The sequence below is a fragment of the Benincasa hispida genome, chromosome 7, assembly GCF_027475165.1.
Source record: "Benincasa hispida cultivar pf3 chromosome 7, pf3_genome.v1.1, whole genome shotgun sequence".
Lineage (NCBI taxonomy): Eukaryota > Viridiplantae > Streptophyta > Magnoliopsida > Cucurbitales > Cucurbitaceae > Benincasa > Benincasa hispida.
Genome location: NC_143484.1, coordinates 18,658,839 through 18,678,651, shown reverse-complemented (window position 1 = coordinate 18,678,651; position 19,813 = coordinate 18,658,839). Strand labels below are relative to the sequence as shown.

Here is a 19,813-nt window from a genome sequence, read left to right as displayed (position 1 = left end):
CCCAACAATCGATGGTGCTGGTGTTACTGGTGATAGTAATGCTGGTGTTAATACCTCCTGTCATCTAGTAATGATTCTAAGCACATCGCTTCTAAGGAAGCCTCTACTGGGGTTTCAAGAGCAGCTCAGATAAAGAAGCTACAGGCTCTGTTTCGGTCACTAGGGCCAGGACTCTAACCAAAAGAAAACAACCATCCATGGCTAATGTTTCTCCTATGCCTTTAGATGGGGTCTCTTTTCACACTGAGAGTGCAAGTTTATGAAAGTATGTTGTTAAACATAATATTGTGCAAGTTTATGATAGTATGTTGTTAAACATAATATTGTGGATGAGAAAGAATTATCTAATCGTACTCAGAGTGTGTTGAGATTATTGAATTAATTCAAACTGTCTGCCCTGAAAGAACTGTTTTGAACTTGGCGCCCTACAATCCTCACTTGGTACGAGAGTTCATTGTGAATCTTCCCCCATAATTTGTAGATTCAGCTAGTCTAGATTTTCAGACAGTACACAATAGGCGACATGCATTTGTCTTCTTTGCTGCTGTGATCAACCAACTTTTTTTTTTTTTTCGTAATGTGCCTTAAAATGTGAGAGAACTGCATCCTTCTCTAAGACATTTGGTCTTTGAGTTGATTGGAGGAGCTCGTTTCATTTGGCCATGAAAGGATCAATGGTCTACAGTGTCTTTGAGATTTAAATATAATATGCCCTTTTACATAGGATTGGAATTTATAATGGTGTCCTTCTTCATGCAAATCTGATTAAACATCACATTGGGTCCAAAGCTCTGAAATTGCCTATTTGTTTTTCCACCCTTATTTGTGACATCATATTGTCTTAAAAGCCTGATCTTCTCACTGCATGAGAAGTTATTGGACCATCTCGAAATCTCTTTTCCATCAACCCTAAACTTCTGCAGGGTCACCATGTTCCTAATTTGGGTACCACCACAATACCTTATCATCTTGATTGCACAACTCGAGCTTTAATAACTTCTTCATTTGGTGGTCGTATTCTTCAATTGCTTTCCCCTGAAGCTCGTGATCTCGAGTCTTTCCTGCACCATCTTTAGGAGAGCAAGGAAGAAGTGGATGAGGTTTTAATGATCATGTGGTTCGTTTTATTTAGGGATGCAGGAACTTCCTCTTCTCAACCACGGAGTTGATGTCTTTAGGTGTTTTTTTTCCAATCCAGAAAGGGGGAATGGTGATTAGTTTTGGTTTGTGGTTTGGTGATTAGTTTCGGTTGATTGTGTTTAGATGTTTCTGTCTGATTTCTATTCATGATTATGGGTTGATTTATGTTTTTGCTCGGGGGACTAATATGTTTTGGAACTGATATGTTCTCGCTTGTTATGTGTTGTATTGTTGATGTTATTATTTTTTTCAAGACTTTCATTCCGACATTTGTACTTATTGTTGAATGATAGTTGTTTTTTATTCTGCATAAAAAAATTATAAGCCAAAGGAGAAGTTTATTTAAGATTTAGGTTGTTGGCTTTATAATCTTCTCTAAGGTAGTGGTTCTGTAGATGTCTCAATTAAACCCTTAACATCCATTTATGACACCAAATATTTTCCTGCAGCATATTTTCTTAATTTGGAATTATCTGAATGTAATATTTAGTCTGATATATTCCTTTTTGAAGCGCGGCTTTTTATTCCAAATGAGGACTTATTTCATTTATTGGATTCCATTATTTAAAGTAATTTTTGCAGACCTTTTAGAGTTGCCGCATTTGTTTAATTAAGCATGACGTTTTCTGTACTTCGACCAAACTATTCTACATTGTGTTCTTGCTCGTTTGCTCACTATTTCGTTGTACATGTTCTTCATCTGTTGAGTGCAACACTTTGAAGAATTTCACAATCTTAGGGGAGCCTAAGTCATTGCTACTAGAGAAGGGATTCTCAACTTCAGAGGAAGAGTTCTCTATCTTAAGAGGACCTAAGATTTGCCAGTGAAGGGAGTTTGTTGATTCTGGAAGAAGATAATCAAGTTGAGAGGAGTCTCACACACCGTCGGGTGTCGAAATGTCAGACGCTAATATTAACAAACTTAGGGGACTCCAAGTTTAGTTGAAAGGGAGTCACACGTCTAGGGGGAGCCTAGGTGACGTGTATGTTAAGTACGTGAGCCACTATAGTAGTTGGTGTCTTACAGATAAGTACTATATCATAAACTGCTTATCTCTTTAATATTAGTGATTTATTTTTCTGGACATTCTACCCTCCAGACGTAGGTGTTTATCATCCAACTAGGTTACAAACTGTTGTATGTCTTTACTTGTTTACTTGTTGTTGGTATTTTTATTGTTATAGTTGTTGTCAGTATTTTCTGTTTAACATCCACATAACGAGTGACGAGTCATTCTATCACCTTTTTCCTGTGCTATTTCTTAGACATTTGTTACAGCTAGTTTGGTATTAAAGTCATAGCTTTTAATAGATGTGACTTCGATTTCTTATGAATGTATCCTTTTCCAAACGAATTGAAAGAGACCAATTGGAGAGAAAAAATGTTTGTTCAATAATTTATTCATATTAAACGACGACGAGTTGGAGAAGATATTCAATGCTTGAGACAGTGGGATTTAAAGGGAACGAACGTGGAACACATTAACTTTTTTTCCTTTCCATTTTGTTTATAGTTTTCCTTTATCATTTATGCTTGAGTTCTAGTATGGTGGAGGACATGGATGTGTATTGTTTAGATTTATTTAATTGCATTAGTTAAAGACTTTCATATTGCAATAATCATGTGTGTAATTGTTTGCTCAATGACTTTTTTTCTTTCTCAGTGAATAATTCATTCCCCTTATTTATTTAGGTTTTGACTCAAGAGACTAAATTTTAATTTAGGACAAAGTTTGCACGAAAATAAAGGGTTGTCTTTTAGGTTGTTTGTGAAAGAACTTAATATCTTGTTTTGTCTTTAAAATTCTATAGAGATTTTAGGTTTTAACTTCAAGCATTGAGATTAATTAAACTTGAGAGAGCCTAATGTAGTATTTTAACATTCTCAATCATGATATTAATTATGAGTTGTTTGATCGATCAATTGACATTTTCATTGCATGAATCCATTCTAAAATATTTTCTCAAACATCTCTAGATAAAATAAAGTGTAAGTAACCATAGTACCTAGTCAATTACGAGGATCATACTTCAACTTAATTAACTATACTAAATTTGACACTTTGCACTTCCGACATTTTATGGAATTAATCATGCACAATAATAACTTTCCATAAAATTGTAGAAGATTGTGATCTTTGAGATAATTTTTCAATTAGGTTGTCTAATCAAGGTGTCAATTAACTATTTTCTTAATACACAATATAGTTTCACTTTGGATGTTTAGTTTTGAGTCTTAAATTTGGAGAATATCTCTAAGTGATAGTTCCATCATTAAGACCTTATTCGGTAAGGATTTGGTTTTTGTAGTTTTAGTTTTTGAAAATTAAACCTATAGACACTACTTTCACTTCCAAATTTCTACTTTTGTTATCTACTTTTTATTAATGGTTTAAAATCCAAACCAAAATTTGGAAACTAAAAAAAATAACTTTTAAAAACTTGTTTTTGTTTTTGGAATTTTGCTAAGAATTCAATTATTGTACTTAAGAAAGATACAAATTTTCAAAATCAAAAAACTAAAAGCGAAATCGTTACCAGACGGGACCTAAATTGTTTTAATTTTCCTACATGATTACATGTTCACTGTAAACAACTAATTGCCAAATGTAATGTTTATGTAAAACGATAAATCAGCTGTGAATCAATTTGTGTTATTTTTACCAACTTTATGAACGTTGCTATATGTTGTGAATGCGATCAAAATGGACCCCAAATTCAAACATCATGATTAAGAACATATTTTATACTCATATATTTTATTAGAACTTGTTTTTTTTTCAATACATTAATTGAGAGAAAAGCAATAATCTATGTGAAAACATATATGGGATTTTTGACCCACTAATCCCATATATGTTTTCTCATATATGGAATCCAAATGGGCACCAAATTCAAACATCATGATCAAGAACATATGTCATAAAGTTTTTTTTGCCAAAAAAAAATTAATCAAAAAATAAAAACTAGATCCAAATAAAATATACCATATTATATTTTAAGCAAGCATAACAATCTAGCTTCATCCATTTAACATGAGAATGACCATTATTATATTTTTACAAAACCCATAAGCTTAGAGAACCATAGTAATAAGAAAATAAAGCATACAATTGCAATCAAGCATGAAACAAGAGTAACAAGACTCTAAGAACAAACCACAACACATTTGACTCCAACATAATCAATCATATCCAAATGAAGATGAAGCTCAGCAGAGAAATATACAGCCTTCTTTTCACTTAAGATGAGATTCAATGTCCTTGGTGATATTATTCATAAGATCGAGATATTTGTAAGGATAAGGAGAGCCATCATCAAGTTTCTCATATTCCAAGGTTAAAATTGCTAAGCTATGCTCGGGTCCTTTTGGCACAACTTGATATATCCCTTTAAAAACTTTGTAATGTTCAAATACATCTCCTTCCAATCCAATCAAGGTCACTGCCAGCTTCTCGTCATCAAATTCCACTTGTTCTTTGAAAACCTCAGTCTTACCATCTTAGGAAAACGCATAATAACACAAAAGATATGAATATTTAAGGAAGGATCATTCACGAAAACAAATGAGAATAGAAAAACAAAACAAGTGGTCGTGGTCATAGTTGTGATCATAGTTATGATTGTATTTATACGTACCGATGGTGTAATTCCAGATCTTGATGGAGCCATGACCATGGGTGTCCCAATCTCCTTCATGAACTTCAACACTTTGGAAGATTGTTGGAGAAATATTGGGAAGATGAGAAACTTTATCTTTGAAGACTCCATAATATTTGTGAGCAGGTGCATTTATTTCTAATTCACTGACAAACTTCCCAACAAGAGACATGGTTTTAATAAATTCTTAATAGATTTGGTAATTTAAAGAACACATCCACATACAACAAATCCCCAATGCTTTCCCCCTTTTATGAAACTCCTGCAGGAGATGAATTATTATTATAATTATTGTTTTTTATTATTATTTTAATCCAACGATTAATTATTTTGATGACATTATACTATTTGTTCAATGATTTTAAAGGAGCAGGTAGGCGACAAGAGTTGGTTTAAAATACGCCAATCAAACCGTAGTTTCTTCTTTGAATCATGTTTTTCTTTTTCCTTAATTAAAAATAGTTTGTAAACTTCCAATAAATTAATAATTTAGTCCCTAAAGTTAAAGTCGAAATCAATTTAGTTCATATATTTTCAAATTTGTAATAATTTAGATTTTGAATTTTTATAATAGAAATTTATTTGTGAAGATATTTCATCTCAAATTTTTGTTTTAATAGATAATATTAATATACAACAACAAGAGGGATCTCACAGTCTGAGATCAAGACACCACAACAAATAAACCACCTATATAAACAGCGCACAGACGAAACAAATATAACCATAATAAAAAGACAACCCAAAAGGAAAAACAAACAAACCAACTAGGAAAAAAAACCTCATAAGTCGGGGAACACACAAAAAACAAAATATCCAAAAAAAAAACTAAGACAACGAAAATAAAAAATCTAGAGAAAATTATAAAGATCAATCTGCCACGAAGCAGCATGTGCATGAAAATTAGAGACACCTCATAATTTGAAGTTGTTAGGTCACACAAATTTAACTATAAAAATGCTTTAGCAATAAACCCCCCAAACTATTGATAATTAGATGGTTATCAGAACATAAATTAATTATGTTTTTACTCTTCTCCTTTTAATAATTAACTTGATAATCGAATATAGCGAAAGTTAAGAACTTGAAATGAAGAAAGTTATTGAATGAATTTTGGTTAATATTATTCGGCTTGCATCTTTTCTTTACAAGAGTATGTTAAATTTTTAAAAAGCAGTACAACAGCTAAACGTTCTAAATAAGGGAAATAACACTCATATGGTGAAATTATGGTTATCTAACCCAATGTATAAACGTGTTTTTCACAATGTTCCAATAATTTCAAAGACAAACAATAAAGCATCAAGATAAACTTCAAAAGACGAAACCCAAAGTTTGGTAACTTAGTTCAGTGATATACTACCTACGTCTCGAAAACAATGTGCGCGGGAAAGATGCTTTTACTACAATAAAGTCAAGCAATTACAAAGCTGTATTTATGTATAAATAAATGGCAAATATAACAACACAGGGATAGCTTAACACGATGAATAATTTACCTAGACTCCCCCTAAGTGTGATTCCTTTTCAAATATTCTTAGGCTTCCCCTAAGTACGAGTATATTAGTAAGCGACCACTTAAGCTTCCCCAAAGTGTGAGACTCCCTCTCAACTACTATCTTTTCACTTTCAAATATGAAGACCATTCTACTTGATGAACATAGGCTCCCCTTAAGTTTGCGAATCTCTTCTCAAATAATGATTCCTTAGGCTCTCCCTAAGATGGAGAAATTATTCTCAATTAGCTATTCATACTTCATAACGATCTAGAGCAAAGCCTCAAGATCTACAAAACTTCTTGTTTCACAATCTCTAAGAATGACACACGATCACGTCATTCATTCGCCACAAAAAATAAAAACAGCAATCAAATACATCAAAACGGCAACCCTAGCAAGAATACAACTTGGTCTTAAATATGCACAACATCAAATAGGAAAGCATACCCCAACCAGAATCTGCAAAGCTTATATAAGAAAAAGATCCAACAGAAATAAAATTGCAAGAACATCCTATTATAATGCCCTTTCTCTCAAGCAAGATATTAAATAAAAGTCAATCAACAGTAGTCAATTGTTTGAAAGTAGTACACACACATGCTAAATAGTTTTGTTGAGTTATATGTCCTAAAATTTGTAGTTTGTAATATTAAACATATTTTATTTGCAACAAAAATGTTATTGAGGCTTATTCAATAAAATTGTTATTGAATATGTAAATTGCACTTGCAAAGATTAAATTCAATAAACTAAGATCCATGGCCATTACATGAGTACTTGAACTTTATGCGGAAACATAAAATGGTCAAGTGCAAGTAAATAGCCAAAACGGTATATAGTATACGAATAAGGTTGGGTATCTTATCCTAGTAACATTATTGGATGTGGCACACTTTGTATCTAATACAAACGATGTGATCCTAAATCGTTCATGTGGAGACATGCGAGTGGAAGCATCCTATGCAATAAATTTGTATAAGACCAGGACCAAAAAATAAGTCACTCTTACTTTATAACGTTGTTTATTGTTTAAGACTGACTATTTCAAATCGATGACCTAGGTAACTAAATGTTAATCCTGATCTAACTATGAACATCTGTTTATTTTGGATTATCTTTAGATTTGCATAGGTGAGGGATGGCTCAACAGCGTCGGCTCAATAGGTCTCCCATTCCAGATATAAAACAAGGTAGATAGTTGGGGACATAGGTGCAAGATGAAATTCACTTCTACCCGCTTTTAGGGATATAGAAAGGTTATTCTCTTTATTGATTCTAGGTCTTGAACAAGGGACCCCACATTCTCATTGGCTTGAGAAGACTCGATTTAGTGATTTGATCACAAACCCATTATTCATTGGAGGATCGGTGGAACTTAAGGAGGAAAATATAACCTTGGGTTAATTGTGATGAATTATTATTATTATTATTATTATTGTTAGTATTATTTTATTCCAAGGATGAATTAATTTCATAGATATTAATATTATATGTTCAATGATTTTAAAGGAGTAGGTAAGCGACAATAGTCGGTTTATTATATAAGCCAAACAAACCGTAGTTTCTTCATCGAATCACGTTTTTTTTTGTCTTAATTAAAAATATTTTTATCTCTAAATTAACAATTCAGTCTCTAAACTTAAGTTGACAGCAATTTAATTCATGTAATTTCAAATTTATAATAATTTAGTCTTTGAACTTTTATAAATAACAATAACCCATTTGATTTTTCGTTTATTGTTCTTGAAAATTAAACCTATAAATACTACTTTTATCTCTATATTTCTTCATTTATTATCTACATTTTACCATAGGTTAAAAAACCAAACTAAAATTTGGAAACTAAAAAAAGTAGCTTTTAAAAACTTGATTTTGTTTTTTGGAATTTGGTTAAGAATTTAAAGATTATATTAAAGAAAGATGCAAATCATTATAAGAAAAGATGAGGAAATAAATTTAATTTTTAATAAAAAGAAATAAATAATTACGGAACGGATCATAGTTTTTGTACTTTAAGGTTTGCAACAATCTAGTTCTTGTTGCGAAAGTTTATTATTAGGATTTAATAAAATTTCTTATACATGATGACTGATAAATTAGTTCATGGACCTTAATTTTTGTACTTTTTATGTTTCGTAACAATTTAATTCTAATTGTGAAAATTTACTATTAAGATTTAATAAAATTTATAATTTTTATTTATTTATAAACTATATAAACTAAATCATTATATAATAAAAAATTGACGCTTAAATTTGAAGAAGATTTTCATAATAAAAATTGAATTATTATTTATTAAAATTTATGGACTAAATTGTTTGAAATTTGAAACTACGAACTAGAGTTGAAAGACTCAATTATTACTTCCAAGTACTTTTTAACCCTTTTCTTATTTCTTTTACGGCTTTCTAAAGGGTAGTTCTGAAAACTATTTTCTTTAAACATTATACAAAGGGGAGATATGAAAGTTTTATTATTATTATTATTATTATTATTATTATTATTATTATTTTTTAATGTGTGCTTCAAAATTTGTTAGAAAATCAAACTAGTAGAATTGAGATTATGTATAAGGATATTAGTAAGCGATCACTTTGACTATCTGGACTGACAAAAGAAATAGCAAATTTTAAAGTTTCATTTGGAAAAATGGCAAAAAAAGTTTCAAAATTATAAAAATAGAAAAATGAATTTATATAATAAAAAATACTAATTAGTAAATGACAAAACTACCCTAAAACAACAAAATTAACTACAAATGAAAATATTAAAAATCTTCCAATATGGTCCTTTATGCAAGTGAAGATGACGAGTAGTCGATGAGGGTCATTAGAAACTTATGGATGTATACAAACTTTCTCCAATAGACTTTCTCCAAGATGAGAAAGAGCAAAGTCGATTTTACTAGTAAAGTTGTTGTTGGCAAGTGAATATGTGAAGGAATTGCAACTTAATGACGAAGTGATCATTGGAAGTATGATTACATTTGATACTAAACTAGTTGTAGGGAGTCTCATCATCTTCATCCCATGTGACCATTTTACTCACTTGATCTTGAAAGCTAACTTTAAACAATATCAATCACAGAACGTCATTGTTGAAAATGATGTTTAAAGTAGAAACAAAAGAAAAAACATGTGTGTAAGTAAAAAAAAGGTTGGCAACCTGGTGAGGGTGGTCGTTAAAAGCTAGCCAAGATGATGGAATTCAAGAAAGAGTTGTTGAACCAACGATTGAAGACATGAGATTGCAAAGGAGAAAATGAAGTTTTGGGGGTGGCTAAGTGGAAAATGAATAAGATGAGATTTAGGGTTTTTTTTTAAATTTTTTTTTAATAAATAATAATAATTATGAGAAGAAGAATAAGAAAAAGAATAAGAATAGTGATAATAATAATATTACTAATATTAATATTAATAACAATAATAAACTGAAAAATATATATATCCATTTAAATTTTAATTCTCATTTATATGTTTATTTTTAGGTTCAACAAGCCATTTTTACATATTTGTATATGAAAAATTTAAAACATCGAAAATATGAAGAAAAAAAATTAATTTGATATCAATATATATAAAATAATAAAAAATATCTAGATATAATTGATTTTGTAACAAACATATAAACAAATCAAAAGTTAGTTGGATAAAATCAAATTTATAATAAAAAATAAATTCAAATATAAATTGGAGAGGAAAAATACTAAATTTTTGTTTATTCTAATTAAAAAAAATCCATAAGTAGCTAGATAAAATCTAATTTGATAATAAAATATAAATTCAAATATAATTTATTCAAGAAGGTAGTTCGTTTATTTACAATTACATGTATATATAATATCATCAACCAAAAAACCTATGAAAAAGCATAACTCGTTGTGGAGATATAGCAAAAACAGCAAGATTGCAAAAATGAATACTTGTTTGTTTGTCAAAAATACAAATTAATGATATAATAATATAATAAAATGATAATGAATAAAAGGTAATTAAAAAATACAAAAAAATGATCAAATTTAAATGAAATATATAGTTTATTAGATAATAATATGTATAAAATATTCCGTAAAATCATAATTAAAACAAAAAAAATTAATCCAAATTTAGAATAATAAAAAATGATTAAAATAATATAAAATCTAAAGATATATTATAAATTAAAATCCAAATGGTGATAAACAAATTAAATATTGATTAAATCTTAATATTTTCGAAAAGTGGTTAAATCAAATCAAAACAAATAGCTAATTTAAATCAATTAGGGAAGAAAAATGAGGATGAGATTGGTTTATTTTAAGTGAATTCGTGAAGTAGTTATCGAAATCTAATTTTTATATTAAAAATAAATTTAAATTTCAAAAGAGGAAAAATTGAGAAAAGATTTGTTTATTTTAAATCAAACTCCAAATGTAATGTTATAGCAAAAACGGTAGTTTGTTAAAGAAATCACAAAAAACCTAAATCGATGAAACATTTGTGTAAGTAAAAAAAGTTATGGCAATGTATGAAGGAATAATCCAACTAATTCTTGTGCAATCAATGCATGACCATTTTATTAGGAAGTGATATTTCTTTTCCCAAAATGTTAAAATAATATCAAAAATAGCATATACAACTAATTTATTAAAAATGTGAGAAATATATAGCTAATTCATTAAAAATGTATGTGTACAATTATGAAAAACAATATAGAGATTTGAATAAAATATATGGATAAAAGAAGTTTTAATAATATATGAATATTTCAAATATAAATTTGGTAGAAAAATCTGAATATTTTATTAAGGTGAGATAAATTCGAAAAATGGTTAAATATTATCTAAAATAATAATAAAATATATAGATCATGTTAACTACATGAGAAAATTAGGAGGACAGTTGTTCTTGATAAATATCAATTGCCTGTATATATACCTCGACCTTGTTTTCTGTTTTGGAATTACTGGTATTTGTAGTTTCATAAACAACAACATCTACGAACAAGGTAAGGGCGAATTAAGGATTTAGAAATTTGTGGTAATGTGCATGTCACATGAGCTGCTATAATTCTTATTCCTAGACGATTTTGCCATTTTTCATAATGAAAACTCAAATTCTGACATACACTCCAATTCCCCTTGTAGTTTTGCTAGCCTAATACATTTGGACTCTTTACTATATTAAGTGGGCCTGTCTCCTTTTAAAGCACATTTATTTGATTTTTTATTGGGCTTGGTATTAAACTCATGTATTTGGGTTGAGAGACTTGTTTATTATGAATTAATGTTGGATTTTATTCATTCTTTAAAATTTAATGTTCTATGCTTGTAATTTATTCTTGACTTGATCAATGATGATATTTTCTTTGCTTTGCTAGATATAGATGTGTCTATTCATGTTAATCCCAATTAGGACTTGAATTTTTGGCTTGCTTATAATAAATTACTAAATTTTCTTAGATAATTTCTTTTGTAACATTCAAAGTCATCTTTCAAGAATCTAATCAATTGATAATTTAGGCTATACAAATTGCTATTGACTTGGTTTATTTCCCTAGGCTTAATGTATGTTTGATTAATTAGGCCACAATCGTAACCGGTTAAATGAACACCTAGATTAGTTGACTAATTAATTAGTGCATTAAGGTGAAAGTTATGGTCTTCCATGCTAACTAACAAAGAATTAAATCTTTCGTGCAATTAATCTTTAGAGTTCCATGAACAACCAAGAGCATGAACGAAATCCGAGTTCCCTAAACTAGGTTCTTATAATTGAATTTAATTCCCTTTTTAAATTACACATTTAAATTGATACTGTTTAAATTCCTTGCAATCATAACAACACCATACACCTCCTATGTCAGCTCGAATTAAATTGTTAGCTAAAATTCTCAGATTTCTTGTGGAGATGACCCAATCTTACCATTTATACTACGCTGTAGTGAGAATAGTAAAGATTAGAGTTTAGAAATTTTAGTTGATTAGTAGTCTTTCGAAAGCGACACCAAAAAGTGGAGCAATCCTCTCTGGATAGTCAATATAGTAGCTTTTCGCTGTGGCTCCTTGGCCATTCACATTCCCAAGAAAGCGGAGCAAACATCTCTAGTAGAAAATACAACAGCTTTTTGGTGTCACTCCCAAAAGGCGAATAATTAAATACTATTTATAAACTCCAATCTTTACTACCCATTCTATAACGTAGTATAAGTGGCAAGACCAGATCGCGTCCACTAGGAATTTGAGAATTTTAGGTAATAATTGAATTCTCCATCGGAGGGTTTGGATGTGATTGCGAGAAATTTAAATAGCATGAATTTAAATATGTAATTTAAAAGAAAATTAAATTCAATTACAGGAACCTAGATTAGGGAATTTGGATTTCGCTCGTGTTCTTAGTTGTTCATCGAACTCTAAGAAATAACTACATACAAAATTTAATTCTTGGTTTGTTAGCATGGGAAACCATAACTATCACTTTAGTGCACTAATTATTTAGCTAATTAGTTTAGGTGTTCAATTAACTGGTTTTGATAGTGGCTTAATTAATCAACACACATCAAGTGTCGGGAAATAAACTAAATCAATAGCAATTTGGATAATCTAAATTACCAATTAATTAGATTCTTGAAAGATGACTTTGAATGCTACAAAAGAAATTGCCTAGGGAAATTTTGAACTTAATTATAATCAAGCCATAAATTCAAGCCCTAATTGAGATTAACATGAATAGCCATATCCATCTCTAGCAAAGCAAAGAAAATATTATCATTAATCAAGCCAAAAATAAATTACAAGCATCGAACATTAAATTGTCTCAAGAATCAATAAAATCCAGCATAAATTCAGAATAAACAACTCTCTCAACAAAAAAACATGAGTTTAATCCTATGCCTAAGCTAGAAATCAATTACCGTAGCCACTCATAATGTGCTAAACTGAGCCACAATATGCAAAATTAATGAAAGGTATAAGGGTAAATGTTGGGAGGTGAGGAATATAGAGTAAATTTGTGTGGAGGCTTCTAAAATTAAGATGGATCAATCTAATTTGGCTCAAAATGCTTATACAAAAGTAGTCGAGTGCCGTTGCGGTTAGGGAGAGCGCAACTACACTCTAGGCCATATCGTAGTACCTACTTCAAGAGCTACTACACTCGGGCCAGTGCACTCAAGCGCATGCATGCCCTGTCATGCTCATCAATATCCGGAGCGCCACGACACTCCAAGTAGTGTCGCAATGCTTCCTGATTTTCATACTACTGTGTTCGAGCGTTGAGCACAACGCATAGCAAGCGCGACTGCACTAAGCCAAGGGGCAGACTCGGTCATTATTCTTCTTCTTCTCATGGTTGATGTTTCCAGGCTCTGTTTAGACTCATTTTTGTCCATATTGTCTCTTAGTTGCTCAATTATCTACAAAATAGCATAATAAACATGTAAAATCTCATAACGAACTTGAATTAAGCTAAGGAAATTAGCACTTTTAGAGTGCTAACACCATCCAAACAACCAGCCCTCACATGTAGGAATCCATAATTCATTCAAGATTGAGATCAATTTATTTATTCTCATCCTATGAAATATTAATCCGTTTAGTCAGTGATGTATCAAAGAAAGATTAATTATTTTGTGGTCTTGTGTTATACAAACTATTTATACAAGATATTTCCATTTGCATGCCCATACATAAAAATACTAATCCAATCACATTTTAGCAAACAATAATGAACCCTAATATCATTTGTTTTGTAATGATACTTCGGTGATTTATAATAAGTGCCACCGTAGGGTAGTCAATGAATCTCACGTTGTTAACTAACGATGGAGACTGTGGGATGTGTTGACACACATCCTTCAACAACTTACTATAAATACTTTCACTAATTCACCTTGATGTTGACACATGCAAACACCTTTCTTTAGAGGACGCAACTATGGACGCCTCGAGACCAAGCATGAATCTCATTATGTGAATTACTCGAGAACGTAAAAGAATAGACATATCATATCTATCATTTTTCCCACTAAGTATTTTAACATTCAGGGGTTTTTACTCAAGTAAATCTAGTTAAATAATTTATCTAAGTGTTGTTAAATTTGCCCAAAATAAAATTTATATTGGATAGTTTAACAATAAGGTTTAGTTTATTAAACACATTAATAAATTTACTACTTTATTGTATGCTTAATAAACTATTGACTAATTAACATCCCGGTCGGCTCCCAGATAAGGTTGTTCCCTTATGGTCAGCTTAACTACCTCAATTATAGACAGAACATTCATAGCCAAGGTTTAGACAAAATTTTATTATTAATATTTTTATTTTTTTTATTATAATCCTATTAAAACAAATAAAAGACAATGTATTTCTAATCTCATTAGGATTTCATAACGCAAAATTTTAATTAGCAAATATTAAACACATTAAAAATCAATTAAAACCTTACGTTAGCATGCAACTCTTTATTATAAGTTTTAATTTCTACAAGATTAAACATATACCTTTTATATTTTAATGAAATTAAAAGTTATAACATGCACCCAATAACATTATGAATATAACATATTCTTACTATGTTAATGTCATGCTTCAATCTATATTCCTTTTGATTAAAATAACATAACAATTATATTATCGCTGATGAAAGTTATCCACATGCTACCATATAATATAACAACTATATTCTAATATGATGTATGAACATGCTTAATTAATCATGCATTCATATAATATAACATTTATATTAAGACATGATGCATGAATGTGTTTCTACGATTTTAAACTATATGACATATATTATGTAACATATAATAAAACATTAATTTATCCATATATCTTATGCATAACTAAACAGCAGAAATAGACCGAATTTTGGCATCTTAATAAAAATTGATTAAATTAATATAATCTAAATTATATCAATTGAATTCATACAATTAAAATTACATAAAAAATGAAAGAATATATTCATTTTAATTAAAATAATATAACAATTATATTATCACTAATGAAAGTCATCTACATGCTATCATACAATATAACAATTAATTAATCATGCATTCATATAAATAAAATTAATATTAAGATATGATGCATGAATATGTTTACCCTAGGTGAGATTTTAAACTATATGACATACATTATGTAACAACTATAAATAAAATCATTCTCGGGCCGTTGAGAGGGAGAGACCCTATTATTCAGGACCCAGATTCAGAACAGGGAACAATTCATCTACTTACCCTAAAGTTGGAGTGAATTCCATCTTGTGTAATTATGTTCCCAGCTCTTCACTCTGTCCATTCCCCAAAATAGTATGTTTATTGAGTTGATGACTCGGGCCACTTCTACCCATACAGAGGACAAACTCTCAAAGGTAGGAGTCCATAACTCACTCGGGATTGAGACCAAGTTTCATATTGTCATCCTATGACATATTAATATCTTCAGTCAAGAGTATTACAAAGAGCAACTAATTATTTTTGGTTCGGTCTTATACAAACTCTTTGTATAGGATATCTCCACTTGCATGTCCATATATGAACGAATTGAATCAAATCGTTTGTAACACTTACAACATTTGTAACACTTACAAAGTGGGTCATATCCATAGTGTTACGAGGATAAGATACCCAACCTTATCCATATACTATAGACCTTTTAAGTTATTACTTGAACATGATCCACCATCATGTTAACCACATACTATTCAAGTTACATTGAATAACTTTGGATCTTAATTTATTGAATTGAGTTACACAAGTCTAAATCTAAAAATAAAATAACCCATTATTTTATTAAATACATAAATTTTATTTATACATTACAAACCACAAGATTTAGGGTATAAACCCAAATGCAAGACATGTGACTAAAGTTCAGAGTACGCAGATGTATGCATTATATTTATAGCTATTCCTACATCTAGCATGGTATGTTCAAATTTCATCTTACATATCAGACAAGGTAAGGAAAACATACCTAGATCATCACATTTGGTTACCAGGTTACTTGGACGGATGATTAAAGTCTTTCATCCTTTTGGCTTGTCTTCAACCTTCACCCCACGTTCACTTGCCATTTGTTGTTGGGTTTTTGTCTTTCTCTAAAGACACAACCGAAAACACTTTCTCCGGACCTCCCTGAACAATAGTCAACCTGCTGGAAAAATGATCACGAGAAATGTAAGCATTCAAATTAAAAGGTGGATCGAAACTTACCCACATCTTCTAGTTTGTCTTTTAGACTTTTCCTCAACATCTTCTTGTTTGAACTCTACTGGCTCATTCACTAGTTCAGAAATAGGAGGGTAGGAAACCTCATTATAGCTCACTACCATTATCTCACTGACATTACGCATGTTACGCTGGAAAGGAAGCTTCCTGTATTGAGTATCCAATCTATTATTGGCGCTGGCTAACTTGGAGATCTAAGTGGCCATACTCTGCATGTGGATGGTAGTTGTTTGTTGGAACGTCTCTTGGTTGTACTTAAGCTTCAAGGTCGAATCTGCCAAGCTTTGAACCACGTTCTCCAGGGGTACTCCTGAGCTTCTTGCTAGTTTCCACCATAGTTTGGCTCCTGGCTTGTGCCTTTGCCAAACAAGCCTGTTTAACCAATGTAGTTAGTTCAACAATTTCAGGTTTGAGCTCAATTACCTCTTAAGAAACAGGTTGATTGATGCGGTTTCTTCTTCCACACTGTTGCGCATCCTCTGCCATCAAGGTAAATCATCTCTTTAGCCTCCGTAGGAGTCTTGTTCCCCATAGCTTCGTTGGCAACTGCATCAATGTTAATCTTGTCCTACTATAACGACCCCTCATAGTAGTACTAAATGAGAAATTGATATGAGATCTGGTGGTGAGAAAACCCAACATAGAGGTGCTTGAAACTCTCCTCCTACTTGTACAGCCACTCTTCCAGACACTGAAGGATGCTGTAAATCTCCTTTCTGACCCTTGTGGCCTATGACGCAGGGAAGAACTTATTAACGTACCTTTGTGATGCTCCCAAATGGCAAGTAGTAGAGCCCATCTTTCGCATCATCCTTCAGCGAAAAGAGGATTTCCCTCATATTTAGTTGCTCTTCTGTGACACCATGAGGATGGTGTATCATTATAAACAATGTGGAATTTCTTTAAATGCTTGTGTGTGTCCTCGCCTGGAAGGCCATAGAAAGAAGGAACTAAGTGGATTGAAAAAATCTTAAGTTCGAAAGTACCTATAGTCTTTGGACACGTGATGCAAATTGATTGTTGAGACAGGTTAGAGGGCACTAATTCCCGAGGAATACGCTCCTCTGACTACGCCATCATCTCTTCTTCTTCGTCAGATGTGCCTTTTTCACGGAGTTCTTTGTTTTGAGCTCTTCGCTCCTTCGTTTCTCGTCTGAGTCTCCTCTCTTTCTGGCTTATCTGTGCAAAACACAATAAACTTTGATCCTGGAACGACCGGGTTATACACAAAAGGAAATGCTAAAGAACGAACGAGAAACCGTAAGCCTTGTAAAAAAGAAACAACTTCAATCCATTAAGCATGGCTAATATGTTCGATAATCCCACATGAAATAGATTGAAGACCGCAAAATTACACAGAAGAATTCATCCGTAAATCTCAAAAGTTCACAAAGAAATAGAAGTAGACCTCTAACCAAAACTAGACACTTACCTATCCTCCAATCTTCACGAAATACAAGGAAATTAAGCTTGATGGTGACCTAATTCAGTAAAATAAAGAGTTTACAGTGAAGAAGAAAAAAAAAACAGAGTTGGAAATGGAAAAATGGTGTAATCCGAAACGGTAAAAATTTATATTTAAAGAATCGTGCAGCCGCTGTGATGCTAGAGGGCAGAGGACTCCCCTTATCAAAGCGCAACGCACTAGCGCTTCGCACGTTCGTCTTCTCCATCGAAGTACATAGTGTCAAGACATTGCCTCACATTCTGAAAACTAATGCTTTTGGGAAAATGCACCGGTCAAGACGCTGTTGCGCTGCTGTCCTACTCCCTCAAGGGCATTTTTGTAATTTTGGTTCTTTATCTCCCATTGATATGTTTATGCTCTGAATTGGTCCATTTTAGCCCTATTTTCCTTTTAAAGGTCGGTCATACCTTTTAGACATCCGAAAACTGTAAAAGAACAAAATAAACACATTAAAGTAAGGAATAACCCTGAATTAAACACATTTTCAATGTCGTTGCTCGTGGTTTTTCTTTTTCTAAACATTTTAATTACCAATAAATTAGTTTTTATTTATTAATTTTTTTAGAATTGCGTAACTAAAATCCAATAAACGAAAGGTTATTTAATGAAACTTGAACGGTATGTGGTTGACATACAAGTAGATCATGTTCAAGTAATAACTTAAAGATTTATAGTATATAGATAAGATTGGATGTCTTATCTTGGTACACTATAAAAAATCAGGCCTTTAGCGATTAATTATTAGCGATTATTTTAGAATAATGCAACGAAATCTGATTTTCGTCTGTAACTATGCGACAAAATGAAAAAAGTCACAAAAGTGCAACGATTAACACCCAATCATCGCTATCGTTAAGCGATAAAAAATTATTTTATCATGACTATGTTGCTTGATGGGATGAAAATTTCATTCAACGCAGGTGAGTTTCCATTTTTTTTACCCAGTCCACCGTTCATCTTAAAGAAAGGAAATATGTTGTTCATCATCGTCAGAGGAGCTTGTTCAACATTCATCCACCATTCGTCTAAAACTGGCGAACTCATTCATCGTTCGCCTACCGTTCATTTGAAACTAGGAGGTTTTTCATCATTCATTTGCCTTCATCTAAAACTAGGGAGTTTGTGTGTCATTCACCATTACACGTCTAAAAAAAGGTTGGTATTCGTCCGTTCTTTGCCTTTAATTTCTTCTCTATTTCTTAAATCTACTCAATGGGGATGGAATTTCCATGAGTTTCTTGCCCAATTTTATCTCAAAGGCTTTTATTTACAAAATTATTACTTTAGTGATTGATTATTTTAGGAGTGGAACTAATGAAATTCATGTAGCAATTGACCTTCAATAGAGAAGATGGAGAATGCAATTGAGTGGAAAATTTGATGTAGATGAATTGGAGACAAGCTTTTCTGTTGTAGTTTTTGCTAGCCTAATACATTTGGGCCCTTTATTATTTTCAGTGGGCCTGTCTTCTTTAGTACATTAATTTGGCTTCTTATTGGACTTGATATACTCTTTGTAGTCAGCCCTATTTCTCAAATTGTTTGCAAGCATTAAGAAAAAGCATGTCAAAAATTCATGAATCAAATCTAAGAATAATCAATTCAGTTCAAGCAATCCATAAAACTAGATCAAAACCCTAGAAACACAAATCAGTCACTCATGGTTACAACACAAGCATAGACCATTCACGAAGTTTCTAAACACAAAGGAACATAAAGTAAATGAGGGAAAAAGATGCAAGTTGAGTTCTTGACTCTCGTCCTCGAGTGCGAAATCACAACCCAATAAACTATTTAAGTCTTCGATCCTTTGAAGCTCCAAGATGTCGC

At 31.3% G+C, this 19,813-nt stretch overlaps 1 protein-coding gene and 2 long non-coding RNA genes across 4 annotated transcripts; all 3 read right to left on the bottom strand.

Annotated features, from left to right (window-relative positions):
• Positions 1-4,107: 4,107 nt before the first annotated feature.
• LOC120068835 (MLP-like protein 328) lies at positions 4,108-5,036 on the bottom strand. Its single transcript, XM_039020470.2, has 2 exons — positions 4,780-5,036; positions 4,108-4,641 (listed from the first exon to the last, which is right to left on the bottom strand). The coding sequence occupies exons 1-2, from the start codon at positions 4,970-4,972 to the stop codon at positions 4,379-4,381; spliced, it is 456 nt and encodes a 151-aa protein (XP_038876398.1). The 5' UTR covers positions 4,973-5,036; the 3' UTR covers positions 4,108-4,378.
• An 8,027-nt stretch (positions 5,037-13,063) lies between these two features.
• Positions 13,064-16,887, bottom strand: LOC120068834 (uncharacterized). The gene is made up of 4 exons (XR_005479370.2): positions 16,501-16,887; positions 16,262-16,422; positions 15,523-15,707; positions 13,064-13,691 (listed from the first exon to the last, which is right to left on the bottom strand). It is a non-coding gene; the product is annotated as an uncharacterized LOC120068834 (long non-coding RNA).
• Positions 16,888-16,924: 37 nt separating this feature from the next.
• On the bottom strand, positions 16,925-18,212 carry LOC150034985 (uncharacterized). 2 transcript variants are annotated; one of them, XR_016530771.1, is made up of 4 exons: positions 17,948-18,212; positions 17,502-17,694; positions 17,277-17,368; positions 16,925-17,061 (listed from the first exon to the last, which is right to left on the bottom strand). It is a non-coding gene; the product is annotated as an uncharacterized LOC150034985 (long non-coding RNA). The 2 variants fall into 2 exon arrangements; XR_016530770.1 differs by lacking the exon at positions 16,925-17,061 and having other exon boundaries at positions 17,231-17,368; positions 17,948-18,209.
• Positions 18,213-19,813: the final 1,601 nt, after the last annotated feature.